Here is a 14,293-nt window from a genome sequence, read left to right as displayed (position 1 = left end):
GATTATATAAACAAATGAACAAACAGAAACATAAATAAAAACAAGAAGAGAAATTGCACAGATAAATGATCATGAAGTGCCCTAAACTCAGAAGTAGTTAACTCGCTTCTCCACATCTGAGTTCCTAATTTAAATATTTTTCCTTAAAACTTGACCTTTTTAGAATACCTCTAACGGCAAAGTGAAAATTATTTTCCCTGTCCTATTAGCATCTTCTCTAATTATTTTCCATTTTCCAACTTCCTTTTTCAGCAGCATTTTCAATCTTATAACATTTTATTCATCTGACTCATTCATTCATTTACTCAGTAAATGCTTAAGTGTTTACTCAAATATTAAGTGTACATAAAGTATTATTCTGGGTACTAAGAGAATATGAGGGAAATGTCTTATGTTCCCTATTTCTGGAAACCTACAACGTAATGGTGGATGCAAAGCATTAACCCATGAAACATTTCAAAATCATCCGAGGCAGCATTGATTCCATGTCTAAAATAAGTGGATGGGCCAGGCTCAGTGGCTCACAACTGTAATCCCAGCACTTTGGGAGGCCGAGGCAGGCAGATCACCTGAGGTCACAAGTTCAAGACCATCCTGGCCAACACGGTGAAACCTCGTCTCTACTAAAAATATAAAAATTAGCCGGGCATGGTGGCAAGTGCCTATAATCCCAGCTACTCAGGAGACTGAGGCAGGAGAATTGCTTGAACCAGGGAGGCAGAGGTTGCAGTGAGCTGACTCCGTCTCAAAAATAAATAATTTTTTAAAACAAGAAGCAGTTGATGGTTACAAGTGAAGGGTGAAGGAATCCAAAAGAAGTGGTTGATGGTTACAAGTAAAGGAATCAAAAAAAAAAAAAAAAAGACATCAGTGAAGATTGATGTGGGTAGGCGAGATCTGTCAGAAAGGTCACAATTGCATCAGATCTTATCTAATGGGTAATGTAGATTAAAGAGAGAGAGGAATGGGCATCCCAAGGAGGTGAAATATCTTTTTAAAGACACCGGATTGAAAAAAAAAAAAGCACCATCAGGAAGCCTAAAACCAGATGGCAGGAGCTGAGTAAGGAAGTAAGGGAAGTAAGATTGAATCAGGCTGGGTGTAGTGGCTCGTGCCTATAATCCCAGCACTTTGGGAGGCCAAGGCAGGAGTTCAAGACCAGCCTGGGAAACATAGTGAGACCCCCATCTCTATTTAAACTTGAAAATATAAATTAAAAAAACAAGATTGAATCAACCTAGAATAAATTATAGAGGACTTGGCAGCTTCACCAAGAAGTCTTGATTTAATCCTGTCAGCAGCAAAAAGCCTCTGGAGGTTCTTCAATTGGGAACTGAATAATTTTCTGTTATATCCCACATCAAATCTCCTACCAAATATGGCTGAGGACCTCAGTCCTCTTTTCCTCCAGCCGCACAGGGGTACATCTTGTCCCAAGAGGGTCCACTGGACTCCTACTACAAACCCTCTCTCTTTGCTGGCCACCCCACTTTCAGCCTTTTCTCCTTTCACTTCTATACTTCTTCAACTTCGCAGCCTGACTTCATCCCATCATAGTCTAGGTTATGTCTGTTACCTTGGCATCCTGTGCTTACCTCTACCACATTCATTGATTCATTAGTTCACTCATCAAGTATTTATTATTTTGATCCCCTACCGCCTTCTAGGCCCTCTGCCAAGGGTTGAGCTCACAACGGCTCACCACAACCTCCGCCTCCCAGATTCAAGTAATTCTCCTGTCTCACCCCCCGGGTAGCTGGGATTACAGGCACGCACCACCATGCCCGGCTACTTTTCTGTATTTTTAGTAGAAGTGGGGTTTCACCACTTCTACTAAAGTGGTGAGTTAGCCAGGCTGGTCTCAAACTCCTGACCTAAGGTGATCTGCCCGCCTCAGTCTCCGAAAGTGCTGGGATTACAGGCATGAGCCACTACGCCTGGCCTCCAACTGTCTTCTGTAATCTTCACAATAGAATATGAGCTCATGGTGTCCAACACATTGTAGGTGCTCAATAAAGGTTTATTCAATAGACGAACGTATTGATGCTTGGGAGAATGCTACACATATAGCCACAAGAATTGTCAACAGTCCTGGAATGATAACGACAATCTCATCCCTTCTGAGAATAACTGATCATATAAAAATGTAAATGCTGGGTTATAAGTTGACACACATTTTCTGTGAAGTGCCAGATAGTAAATATTTAGTCTTCACAAGCCATATGGTGTCTGTTCCAACTACTCAGCTACTGGGATACTCGTCTTACCTTTGTAATGCAAAAGCAGCCACTGACAATAGGTAAACAAACTAATGTGACTGTGTTCCAATGAAATTATATTTACAAAAGCATGCAGGAGGTTGGATTTGGCCCACAGGCCCTAGCTTGCCATCCCCTGTCCTGAATGATGCTACTTTTTGTCAATTTTCAGGACTGCCTTTGTGCCTAGTCCATACTCTATTCTTTAGTCAGGTAAATTGAGTTGCCACAGCCAATATCTGAGTTTATCTTTCAACTCATATCTGATTTTTACAATTGTGGTATTATGAAAAGGTACGTAATTCAGAGCACAACAGACTTGTTTTACTCATTAGTTGACTTTTTGGCAAGTTACTTAGCTTTTTTGAACTTCTATCTTGTGACTGTAAATGAAGATTTTTTTTTTAATCCTGTGACGATTGAGACATATATATTGAGAGCTGAATATGATGCCTAGTACACACTAGGCTGAAAACAAATATCCCTTCCCCTTTGCCCAGTCATGTTCTTTTCCTCCTTTAAATAAATCAGCAGATATTAGTTAAGAATCTACTATATCCAAAGTACAATTTCAGGTACCTTTGAAACTGCTATATATCCTCTCTGATATCTCTTTTGACAGCAGGTTCTTTCCATCTGCCTTCTCCTTAACAGGTAGTACCTATATGTACCTTTTTATAGAGTTAGAGGTGATTAGGTTCTTGCATATATGAATTACTAATATTTGAATGTACTTAGGGGGAGTAGAACAGACGAGAATGAAATAACCATCTTTATGTTTCACATTTATTGTTTAATGTCACTGATTTATTGTTAAGTGTCATTGACGTTTATTACTTAACTCCAGATATCCGTTCCTGATATGGCAACTGCCTTGATTTTTATTTGGGGATCCACCTTTCTCCCACCCTTCATCCAACAGTAAAGCTTGAGGCTTGAGTCCTAGACGCTCATAAAAGCAGTACATTAACTTCTCTGGCCATAGTTGGTGTTGACTAGAGTTCATTCACTCCGAGTGAGCGTTATGATTTTGTTTCCTAGGAATGCTGAACAAAGACATTCTCTTTTTTCTGCTGAATTGAAAACAGCAAATAGGGCTTCTGGAGATTATGGCAGCTATTTTACAACCTCAGGGAGAAAGCTTGTCTGAGAACAGAGTAACAGATAACAGACAGACAGAGAGAGAGATATCATTTTGAGCCAGTGTTTAGCTATTTTTCAAGCCACGTGTACCACTGAACTGCTATTTGAGCCAATAAATTCTCTTTTGTTTCTGCTTCTGCCAGACTTAATCAAGTGTTCTGTTACTGGCAATCAAAAAATATCCCAAGTCACTCAGCCTCCTTCCGTCTCCTTCAGAACTAAAGCTAACCACTCATATACACAGAGACTATGTGCCAGAGTCAAGCATCAACCATTCATTCAACAAACATATATTCAGTGCCTATTGGACACAATACATGGTCTCAGAGAGTTATGGCAGTATACCAGCATTAAGAACAGCACAAATGTTTGTAAAAAGAATATCCAGCAAAAAAATAAAAAATAAAAACACATACTCCTACTGTGTATGAGGTCCTCTGCTAGGCGTTGGGGACAGAAAGGGTCACAAGACAATCTGTATTCCCCACGGTTGGCCATGATATTGGAAAGATGTCATGCACATAAAAAGATAAGCAGAAATTGGCCAGGCGCGGTGGCTCACGCCTATAATCCCAGCACTTTGGGAGGCCAAGGCGGGCGGATCACCTGAGGTTGGGAGTTGGAGACCAACCTGACCAACATGGAGAAACCCTGTCTCTACTAAAGATACAAAATTAGCCAGACGTGGTGGCACATGCCTATAATCCCAGGTACTCAAGAGGCTAAAGCAAGATCTTACACAAATGACTTAAACGTATCTTCTAAAATCTATTAGTATAAATTCAGTTTTATTTTTTTAAGATAAATAATCAATAGCCATTTCCACAAAGTCTTCTATGTGCCCAGGATTGTACTATGCCTCAAAGAAAAATAATCTGTATTTTTCTTGAAATAAACATCATCACAATTGAATGGGCAATAAAAGAACCAGTATTTTTCTAATGAAAGTCCTTTCATTATAACCAAATATAATTTTCCTTTTCAGGAAAGAAAATAATTGAGATATTGATAGAGGCTTTATTTATAAAACTGTCATGAAAAATCTATTTCAAATAGATTTCAAGAAACGAGAAAAAAGTCATTTGCTAAATAGAAACACACAGCCATAAAACAATATTTCTATTTGAACCAGAATTATTTGACATTTAAATCCTGCCTCCAGATATTCTATCCAGTTTCCAACTTGACTGTTTCCAATAATAAAATTATTTGTCTTTTTGTTCACATAAAATGGTCTCTAGTCTATTTACTGAACAGTCCAACATTACATCAATGCAGAAATACATTCCAATAACAGTTCAATTAACAAAACAAGCTGTTTAATTAATAAAAACTTTTTTTTTGAGAAGAAACTGAAGCAATTTTGTCATGCATGCTTCAGTGTGCATTTTAATTTTAGTTTTAGCCTGTGATCACTTAAACACAATTATCAAGCAAATCTAAATGGTTAACTATAATTACAAGATTATGCTTTGTGCATTTTGTGGTGTATAAAATCTAGCATAACAGAAAATAAACATAAGTAAGAGCAACAAAGATGTTTATTCACTTACCCTCTTCATAACTACAGCCAGGGTAAACTTCGCTCAGCCTTCGGCCATTGAATTTTGTCCTGAATTTTCCATGTACCATACAATCAGATAAACTCCAGCTTGTGGGGGTAACAAATGGAAATAATGCTGTAAAAAGAATTGCCAAACAAATTTCCATGTGCTTAACCTAGAAGGGAGAAACTGCAACATAAACTAAGTTAAAAGTTTTTAACTGTGTTTAAACAGGAGGGGGTGATTTCACTTTTAGCAGGAACTTGTGACTACTATTGCTTAGCAAGGAAATGATTAACACTCCTGTCGTCATCTGTTTGAGCTCTCCAGCTGCAGGAGATCGGCTAAGGGAACCTTATCAATCCTGGGCATGTGTGCTGTGAATACCATGTCCACTGAGCTGGCAGTTAGCGTCCTAAATTCAACTTCGATGTTAAGTTCTTCTTTCTTTCTTTTTTTTTTTTTTTTTGATGGAGTTTGGCTCTGCAGCCCAGACTGGAGTGCAATTGCGCAATCTTGGCTCACTGCAATCTCTGCCTCCACTGCAACCTCTGCCTCCCGGGTTCCAGTAATTCTCCTGCCTCAGCCTCACAAGTAGCTGGGATTACAGGAATATACCACCACGCCTGGCTAACTTTTTGTATTTTTAGTAGAGACGGGGTTTCACCATGTTGGCCAGGCTGGTCTCGAACTCCTGACCTCAGGTAATCCGTCTGCCTTGCAAAGTGCTGGGATTACAGGCATGAGCCACTGTACCTGAGGTCAGGAGTTTGAGACCAGCCTAGCCAACATGGTGAAACTCTGTCTCTACTAAAAATACCAAAAAAAGTAGACGGGTGTGGTGGTGTGCACCCGTAGTCCCAGCTATTCGGGAGGCTGAGGCAGGAGAATCACTTGAACCCAGGAGGTGGAGGTTGCAGTGAGCCAAGATTGTGCCACTGCACTCCAGTCTGAGAAACAGAGTGAGACTCCATCATAAATAAATAAATAAATAAATAAATAAATAAATAAATAAATCAAGATCTGAATTTGAGAACTGACTTTAGGATTCATGCAACCTTTAGCACATTCCTAACCTTCTTGAATGTCAGTATCCATCCCTGCCAAGCAGGAACAACAATTCCCATTTCACCAAACAAGACCTTCACCTCTTGTGGGGCTCATGTGTTGCAGAATATTTCGTTATAAAATGTTCCATTTTTACCTTTCATTTCTGAGCCCCACATTAAAAGATGGATTATCACTTACACACTTTTTTCTTAAAATTCCAGAGGTTTATAAGTAACATTAGCAGGATCTCTGTGTTCCCTCAGCCTTGTTTGTCTTCCCAACTATGCTCATTTCTAAAAACTTCAGTGCTCTTTTGAATTGCGAGTAAGTACTCTTCTGGAGACCAAGGGTATGAAAAAAAGGGGAAGGACAAATTAATGGGTATACATAACTTGGAGGCACTAAAACCTCATCAAAGGATTATTATTTTTTCTTTAAAGGGTTGTTATGAATAGCAATTATTATACTACACCATCAGTTCTTCATAAATGCATCGCAAAGAAAAAAACAAAACAACTCATCCAGGACAGAGGAATGGCAGATTTATTATATTTAGATAAATTTCTGTCTAGCATCCTGTGAACAGCAGCTTGAGATGATACTGTAAATACATAGCTTCTCTTAGGACATACCGTGGAGTTCCACGCCACCAACAGGGTGAAGTGGATTGTGCATTTCCTGCCAAGCAACCAGTGAGAGTCAGAACTGGGTCTAAAATATTGTGCTGTAAAAAGAACTTAAGAGCTAGTTGTCAGTTGTCAGTTGTGTTTATTATGCTATTAACTTTTAAACGTCACTTTCCTGATTGCTCTTAGATTGCTGACTTAGAAGTAGATTGATGATTCAGAGTTCTTATCATCCTTGCTGAGATATTCACCACGAATTGCCAAGTTAATTTTAAGAAATCAACACGTGGCAGGCGCGGTGGCTCATGCCTGTATTCCCACCACTTTGGGAGGCCAACGCAGGCAAATCACTTGAGGCCAGGAGTTCAAGACCATCCTGGCCAACATGATGAAACCCCGTCTCAACTAAAACTACAAAAATTAGCTGGGCATGGTGGTATGTGCCTTTAATCTCAAGAGGCTGAGACATGAGAATCACTTGAACCTGGAAGGCGGAGGTTGCAGTGAGCTGAGATCACGCTACTGCACTCTAGCCTGTACAACAGAGCAAGATTCTGTCCCCCCCCAGCCCCCGCAAAGAAAAGGAAGAAAAAGAAAAAATCAGTGGATCTTTCTTTCCTTACCTCACCTCCCCTCATCAAAGAAAACAAATTTTAACTATTTTAGTGTCTTAAAACTATTCTAAGTAAACTCAGCTAGTTCCTGTCTCTACACCCGTATACTGTTTTTGTCTGTAGAATATAACAAGTATTCTGGGTCAGTTTCCAATGTTCTATGCAGCGCCTAAAATGGTGGGCACTAGAAGGAGAAACTGAGGGATATGACTGACTAGAAGCCCCTAGCATTCATCCCTTCCACAAAGAGAGACAAAACAACAAACAACCAACTACATTTTAAGAAAAATAATCAAAGGAGCGTGCTGGAATATGTCAAAACAGCAACAGAAACCTTGGTGACCACAGAAGCTCATGATATCCACATAGAGAATGGAAGGAGGCCCTGGGACCCCACCACCTCATTCTCTAGCCAGGATCAGCCAGGAATCAGGAGGAACTTTTCCCTACAGCAAAAAGGGAGGCAAGAGGATCCCAGTAGCTCTCACCAACATCTTGGATACCTACAGTTTTCCCTGTTGGTATCCCCTACAGCCCTCACAAGCCCAGCGGAGGGAGCTGCGTAGAGGCCACATAGCGGCACTCACCTAGAAAAGAGGCCAACACCGTGCCTCACCCGCTGTGGCCTGCACAGTTACTGCACTACACCATCTTGAAACTAGAAATACTGCTGGAGTGTGTCTTGCTCCAGAGTTGAGTAGCCATGGCTCCTTTTCATCCTCGAGGTTAGGGAGCCACTGAATCACCCCAGCCCGGTGGCCTGACTTCCCCAAGCCAAGCTGTGAGCAACTGCTATACCCTTCCTCATGGGGCCATGCAGTGACAGAACTGTTCCATTATCCCTCTGCCACCCTCTGAACTGAGCTGAATCTGTATAGTCCCTCCTGAGGAAATGGTACTTTGGCAGAACAGCTCCATCTACTGAATTCCAGAACGTGAGCTGCTGGGGAAGGGGCGTGCCTCAAAGACATAGATCCTGGTGCTGTGAGTTACCTACATCAAATCCTGCCCAGAACACAAACCTACCAAGACCCAGGTGACACAATAGGTTCATGAGACCCTAAGCCTAGGACCCTGGCCTCATAGCCACCCTAAGCACCTTGCACCTAGAACACAGCACCACAGCAGCTGCTTGTAAACAATGGCAGATGTAATACCAAGAGGGATCCACTTAGCTAAATCTCCCCATTGTGGGGAAAATGAGAATAGGAGAATCCCAAACTTACCACCAAGGACATTAACAACCTACAGTGATGATAATGATGACCCTACAAAAACTTCTGCAGCCTGGCCTTCTGAGGTTCCCACAGTTGTTAGTGACATTGAATGCAGCTGAACATCTGCATGGAGACTATACCACGTCATCTACTCATAAACAGAGTCACCACACCCTTCCCAACTGACACACTAAGACCCAATTGCAGGTGAAACTCTTCCTCTACAAAAACCACTCTAGAAAGTTGGGAAGAAGTAATTCTTCCACTAGATGCACAGACATCAATTCAGGAACACAAGAAACATAAAAAAGCAAGGAAATGTGACACTACCAAAGGAACATAATAATTCTCTATTAACAGACCCCAATAAAAAGGAAATCAACAAATTGCTATAAAAGGAACTCAAAGTAATGATCTTAAGGAAAATCAATGTAATACAAGGAAATACAGATAGACAATTCAATGAAATCTGGAAAACAATTCATGGTATGAATGAGAAATTCAGCAAAGAGACAGATATCATTAAAAAAAAAAAAAAACTCAGAAATCCTGCAACTGAAGAACTCAGTGAATAAAATAAAAATAAAATACAGAGCTTCAGTAGCAGACCTAATCAAGGAGAAGAAAGAATCTCTGAATTTGAAAATAGGTTGTTACTGAGCACGGTGGTTCACACCTGTAATACCAGCACTTTGGGAGACCGAGGTGAGAGGATTACTTGAGCCCAGGAGTTCAAGATCAGCCTGGGCAATATAATGAGACCTCATCTCAAAATAACATAACATAACATAACATAACATAACATAACATAACATAACATAAAATAAAATAAAATAATCCAGTTAGATAATAAAAAAAAAGACATCAGAGAAAAAGAGAGTGAAGAAAGGCTACTTATAGGACTTACAGGCCACTATTATAAAGTGAACAAATATTTAAATTTTGTATATTCCAGAGGGAGAAAATATGGGAAAAGCCATAGAAAACAAATTTAAAGAACTAATAGTTGAACACTTCCCAAGTCTAGGGAACAGTATGGATGTCTACATCCAGAAATCTAAAAAGACTCAAATAAATTCACTCAAAGGGTCCCCCAACTTGAGATATATTAGTCAGTGGTTAAAAGTCAAAGACAAGGACATAATTCTAAAAATAGCAGTAGAAAAGTGTTAAGTCACATATGAGAGAATTCCCATTCAACTAACGGCAGAATTCTCAGCAGAAACCTTCAGGCCAGGCAATAAAAGAGATATATTCAAAGTATTGAAAGAAAAAAAAAATGCTACTCATGAATACTATATCCAGCAAAGCTATTCTTCAGAAATTGGGGAGAAATACTCTTTCCCAGATAAGCAAAAACTGAGGGAATTCCTCACCACTAGATTGGCCTTATGACAAATGTTCAAGAGAGGCCTGCATCTAGAAGTAAGACGATGATAATAGCCATCATAAAAATGTGAAAAAGTATACAACTCACCGGTAGAGTCGATACACAAAGGAGAAAGAGAAAAGAATCAAATATTATCATTGTAGAAAACCACCAAACTGAAATGATAAAAATTAAGAAAGGAATAAAGAAAGGAAGAATATACATAACAACTAGAAAACAATTAACAAAATGAAATAAGTATTTACCTGTCAATAATAACCTTGGGCCAGGTACAGTGGCTCATGCCTGTAATCCCAGCACTTTGGGAAGCCCAAGGTGGGTGAATTGCTTGAGCCTAAGAGTTTGAGACCAGCCTGGAAACAGGGCAAAACTCCATTTCTACTAAAAATACAAAAATTAGCCAGGCATGATAGTGTGTGCCCGTAGTCCCAGCTACCCAGGAGACTGAAATGGGAGGATCAATGGAGCCTGAGAGGCAAAGGTTGCAGTGAGTCAAGATTGCACCACTGCACTTCAGCCTGAGTGACAGACTGAGATCCTGTCTCAAAATAATAATAAACAACTTTGAATGGAAGTGGATTGAATTATCCATTTAAAAGATATAGCCTAAGCAAGGTACAGTGTTGCATGCCTGTAGTCCCAGCTACTTGGGAGGCTAAGGCAGGAGGATGTCTTGAGCCCAGGAGTTTGAGGCCAGCTTGGGCAACATAGCAAGATCCTGTCTCTAAATTAATCAAGTAATTAATTTAATAAAAAGATATAGACTGGCTGAATATATTTTTTAAATGACCCAACTGCTTGCGGTCTACAAGAAACTAATTTTTCACTTTTAAACACAAATAGCCTGAAAGTGAAGGGATGAGAAAAAGAAATTCCACACAAACAGAAACCAAAAGCAAGCAGGAATAACTACATTTACATCAGACAAAACAGACTTTAAGTCAAAAATTGTAAAAAGAGGCAAATAAGGTCATTATAATGATAAAGGCATAAATTCAGCAATAGGATATAACAATTGTAAATATATATGACCCAACATTGGAGCACCCACATATAGAAAAGTCAATATTATTATATTTAAAGGGAGGTATAGACTCCAATACACCAATAGTTGGACACTTCAACACCCTACTCGCAACATTTAACAGATTATCTAGACAGAAAAATCAGCAAAAACCATCGGGTTTAAACTGCACTTTAGAACAAATTGACCTAAAAAACATTTATAGAACATTTCATCTGACAGCTGCAGAATACACATTCTTTTCAGTAGCACATGAGACATTCTTTGGGATAGATCATGTAAGGCCACAAAATAAGACTCACCAAATTTAATATGATGAATATCACATAAAGTATTTTTTCTGACTAGAAAATAATTCTTATTCTTATTGGAATAATACTAGAAACGAGAAAGTTTTGAAATGGTACAAACATATAAAAATTAAACATCATGTTTTTGAACAACTAATGGATCAATGAAAACATTAAGAAGGAAATTTTGGCCAGGTATGGTGGCTCACACTTGTAATCCCAGCACTTTGGGAGGCCAAGGCAGGAGAATTGCTTGAGTTCAGAAGTTAGAGAATAGCCTGGGAAACATAATGAGATCTCATCTGTACTAAAATTCAAAAAATTTTAGCCAAGTGTGGTGGTGCATGCCTGTAGTCCCAGCTACTTGAAGGGCTGAAGTGGGAGGATCGCTTGAGCCTAGGAGGTTGAGGCCACAGTGAGCCCTGATCATGCCACAGCACTCCAGCATGGGCAACAGGGTGCACCTCTGACTCAAAAATAAAAATAAAAATAAGAAGGGGAAAGATTTAAAAGTTTCTTAAATGAAAATAGAAACACAGCCTACTAAAAGTTATGGGATACAGCAAAAGCAGTATTAGAGAGAAGTTTATAGCAATAAACACCTACATTAAAAAGATTTCAAGTCTGGGTGTAGTGGCTCACGCCTGTAATCCCATCACTGTGGAAGACCAAGGCAGGCGGATCTCCTGACGTCAGGAGTACGAGACCAGCCTGACCAACACGGAGAAACCCCATCTCTACTAAAAATATAAAAATGAATTGGGTGTGGTGGCGCATGCCTGTAATCCCAGCTACTCGGGAGGCTGAGGCAGGAGAATTGCTTCAACCTGGAGGCGGATATTGCAGTGAATTGAGATTGTGCCACTGTACTCCAGTGTGGGCAACAAGAGTGAAACTCCATCTCAAAAAAAAAAAAAAAAATTCAAATAAGCAATATAAAAATGCATCTCAAGAAACTAGGAAAGCAAGAACAAATCAAACCCAAAATCAGTAGAAGGAAAGAAATAATAAAGAGCAGAAAAAACAACAATGAAATGAAAAGTTAGCTTTTTGAAAAGATAATCAAAACAAACCATTAGCTGGACTAACCAAGAAAAAAATCCAAATAAATAAAATCAAATATGAAAAAGTAGACATTGCAACTGATACCACAGACAAACAAAGGTTCATTAGAGACTATTACGAATAACTATATGCCAACAAATTGGAAAACTTAGTGGTAATAGATAAATTCCCAAACATATACAACCTACCAAGATTGAACCAAGAAAAAGTAGAAAACCAGAACAGACAAATAATGAGTAAAAAAATTGAATCAGTAATGAAAAGTCTCCCATAATTAAAACAAAACAAACAAACAAAAACCCAGGACCTGATGACTTAACTGCCAGACATTTTAAAAATAGCTATTGATACCAATTATTCTCAAACTCTCCCAGGAAATTGAAGGAGAGAGAATTCTTTTTTTTTTTTTTTTTTTTTTTGATAGGGAGTCTCGCTCTGTCGCCCAGGCTGGAGTGCAGTGGGGCGAGCTCAACTCACTGCAAGTTCCGCCTCCCAGGTTTACACCATTCTCCTGTCTCAGCCTCCTGGGTAGCTGGGACTACAGGCGCCCACCACCACGCCCGGCTAATTTTTTGTATTTTTAGTAGAGACGGGGTTTCACCATGTTAGCCAAGATGGTCTCAATCTCTCGGCCTCGTGATCTGCCTGCCTCGGCTTCCCAAAGTGCTGGGATTACAGGGGTGAGCCACTGTGCCCAGCGAGAATTCTTCTATACTCATTCTACAAGGCCAGCATAACCCTGATACCAAAACCAGATAAGGACACAACAAAAAGAGAAATCTATAGGTCAATATCCCTGGTGAACATAGATTGAAAAAAAAAAAATCCACAAAAATATACTAGCAAATCAAATCCAGCAGCACATTAAAAAGAGCACTCACCATGGTCAAGTGGGATTTGTCTCAGAGATGCAAGAATGGTCCAACATACACAAATCAAAAAATGTGATACATCACAACAGCAGAATGAAGGACAAAAACCACATGATCATGTCAACAAACACAGGAAAGGCATTTGATACAATTCAACATTCCTTCATGATAAAATGTCTTCACCAACTAGGTATAGAAGGACATACCTCAACACAATAAAAGCCACATGGGACAAACCCTCAGCTAGCTAGCATTACACTAAATGCGGGAAAGCTAAAAGCTTTTCCTCTAAGAACTGGAACAAGAGAAGGATGCCCACTTTCACCACTTTTATTCAACATAGTACTGGAAGTTATAGCCAGAGCAATTAGACAAGAGAAAGAAAAAAAGGGGTTCCAAATTGGATAGGAAGAAGTCATATTTGCATATGTCCCTATTTGCATATGGCATGCTCTTATGTATAGAAAACTCTGAAAGTGCCATCAAAAAACTCTTAGAACTGATAAAGAAATTTAGTAAAGTTTCAGGATACAAAATAAACATGCAAAAATTAGTAGCATTTGGCTGGGCACAGTGGCTTACTTATGTACTTGGGAGGCCAAGGGAGAAGGATCACTTGAGGCCAGAAGTTTGAGGCCAGGCTGGGCAACATCGTGAGATCACATCTCTACAAACAAATTGAAAAATCAGTAGCATATTTATACATCAACAATGAACTACTGGAAACATAAATCAAGAAAGCAATCCCATTTGTGATAGCTTTAAAAAAAAATACCTAGGAATAAATTTAACCAAGGAGGTGAAAAATTTCTATGAGGACAACTATAAAACACTGTTGAAAGAAATTAAAGAGTTCACAAAAAAATATGAAGATGCTCCATGTTCACAGATTGAAAGAATTAATGTTATGAAAGTGACCATACTACCAAAAGCAATCTACGGATTCAATGTAATTCCTATCAAAATACCAATGATATTCTTTACAAGAATAGAAAAAAAAATCTTGAAATTCAAATGGAACTATAGAAGATCCTGAATAGCCAAAGAAATACTGAGCAGAAGAACAAATCTGGGAGCATCACACTACTTCACTTCAAAATACATTACAAAGGTATAGTAGCCAAAACAGCATAATACTGGCATAAAAACAGACACATAGACCAGTGGAACAAAATAAAAGACACACAAATAAATTTGCAT

The 14,293-nt window shown here is 39.1% G+C and overlaps 1 protein-coding gene across 1 annotated transcript in view; it reads right to left on the bottom strand.

Moving 5' to 3' along the window:
* Positions 1-5,412, bottom strand: part of TRPM6 (transient receptor potential cation channel subfamily M member 6) — a 181,154-nt gene extending 175,742 nt beyond the window's left edge. The window contains exon 1 of the mRNA XM_031654138.1: positions 4,955-5,412. Within this exon, the coding sequence (XP_031509998.1) occupies positions 4,955-4,963 (9 nt within the window). The 5' untranslated portion in view covers positions 4,964-5,412. The remainder of the gene's footprint in view (positions 1-4,954) is intronic.
* Positions 5,413-14,293: the final 8,881 nt, after the last annotated feature.

This window comes from Papio anubis, chromosome 13, assembly GCF_008728515.1.
Source record: "Papio anubis isolate 15944 chromosome 13, Panubis1.0, whole genome shotgun sequence".
In the NCBI taxonomy this organism is placed as follows: Eukaryota; Metazoa; Chordata; class Mammalia; order Primates; family Cercopithecidae; genus Papio; species Papio anubis.
Note: the sequence above shows the minus strand (reverse complement) of the source record. Positions and strands in the feature narration are given on the sequence as shown.